Source organism: Suricata suricatta, chromosome 12, assembly GCF_006229205.1.
Source record: "Suricata suricatta isolate VVHF042 chromosome 12, meerkat_22Aug2017_6uvM2_HiC, whole genome shotgun sequence".
Lineage (NCBI taxonomy): Eukaryota > Metazoa > Chordata > Mammalia > Carnivora > Herpestidae > Suricata > Suricata suricatta.
In genome coordinates, this window is record NC_043711.1 from 2,684,809 (window position 1) to 2,685,517 (window position 709).

Here is a 709-nt window from a genome sequence, read left to right on the forward strand (position 1 = left end):
GAAGCCGGGAGCCGACGTGGTGGACCTCACGCTGGACAGCTCGTCCTCGTCGGAGGAGGAGGAAGAGGAGGAGGAGGACGAGGAGGACGAGGACGAGGAGGGCCCCCGGCCCAAGCGCCGCTGTCCCTTCCAGAAGGGCCTGGTGTCGGCCTGCTGACTGCTCGCCGCCGGCCGGACCCGCGACTTTCCTGGTGCTCACCCACGCGGATGGGGCGCAGGAGGAGTGCAGAGGGAGGAGTGATTGTTTTTTTCCTTTCATTGTTCATTTTGTTTTTCCACCCTTTCCCTGGCTCCTGGCACCTGTACCTCTGGACTCTCCTATTGGAGGATTAAAAGGAAGTAAAATGACAAAAAAAAAAAAAAAAGAAAAAAAGAAAAACGAGAAAAAAAATCGAACTTTTAAAAACGAGGCAAGCTACCCACGCGAGCTGCTTCCCCGGCGGGAGCCTGAGCCCCTGGACGGCCGCCCCGCCTCGCCTCTTCCAGTGACCATTCCAGCTGGTGCAGGGGGCTGGGCCGCGTGGGGTGGTGGGGGCAGCGGGGGACACTGATTGGCGCACGCCCTTCCCCCTGGCGGCAGCCGCAACTTTGACATTCGTCTGTTCCTTTGCTTTTTTTCTCTGCAAACATGTTCTCGCCCAGAGTCCCTGGAGCGCACCGCCGAGCAGGGAGCATTTTAGCCAAGAAGCCATGGAGTGGGTTGGGGCCG

General features: G+C 59.4%; 1 protein-coding gene across 1 annotated transcript in view; it reads left to right on the forward strand.

Moving 5' to 3' along the window:
• PIAS4 (protein inhibitor of activated STAT 4) overlaps positions 1 to 373 on the forward strand; it is a 15,508-nt gene extending 15,135 nt beyond the window's left edge. The window contains exon 9 of the mRNA XM_029917019.1: positions 1 to 373. This exon is cut by the window's left edge and continues 291 nt beyond it. Coding sequence (XP_029772879.1) covers positions 1 to 157 — 157 coding nt within the window. The 3' untranslated portion in view covers positions 158 to 373.
• The last annotated feature ends 336 nt before the right edge of the window (positions 374 to 709 follow it).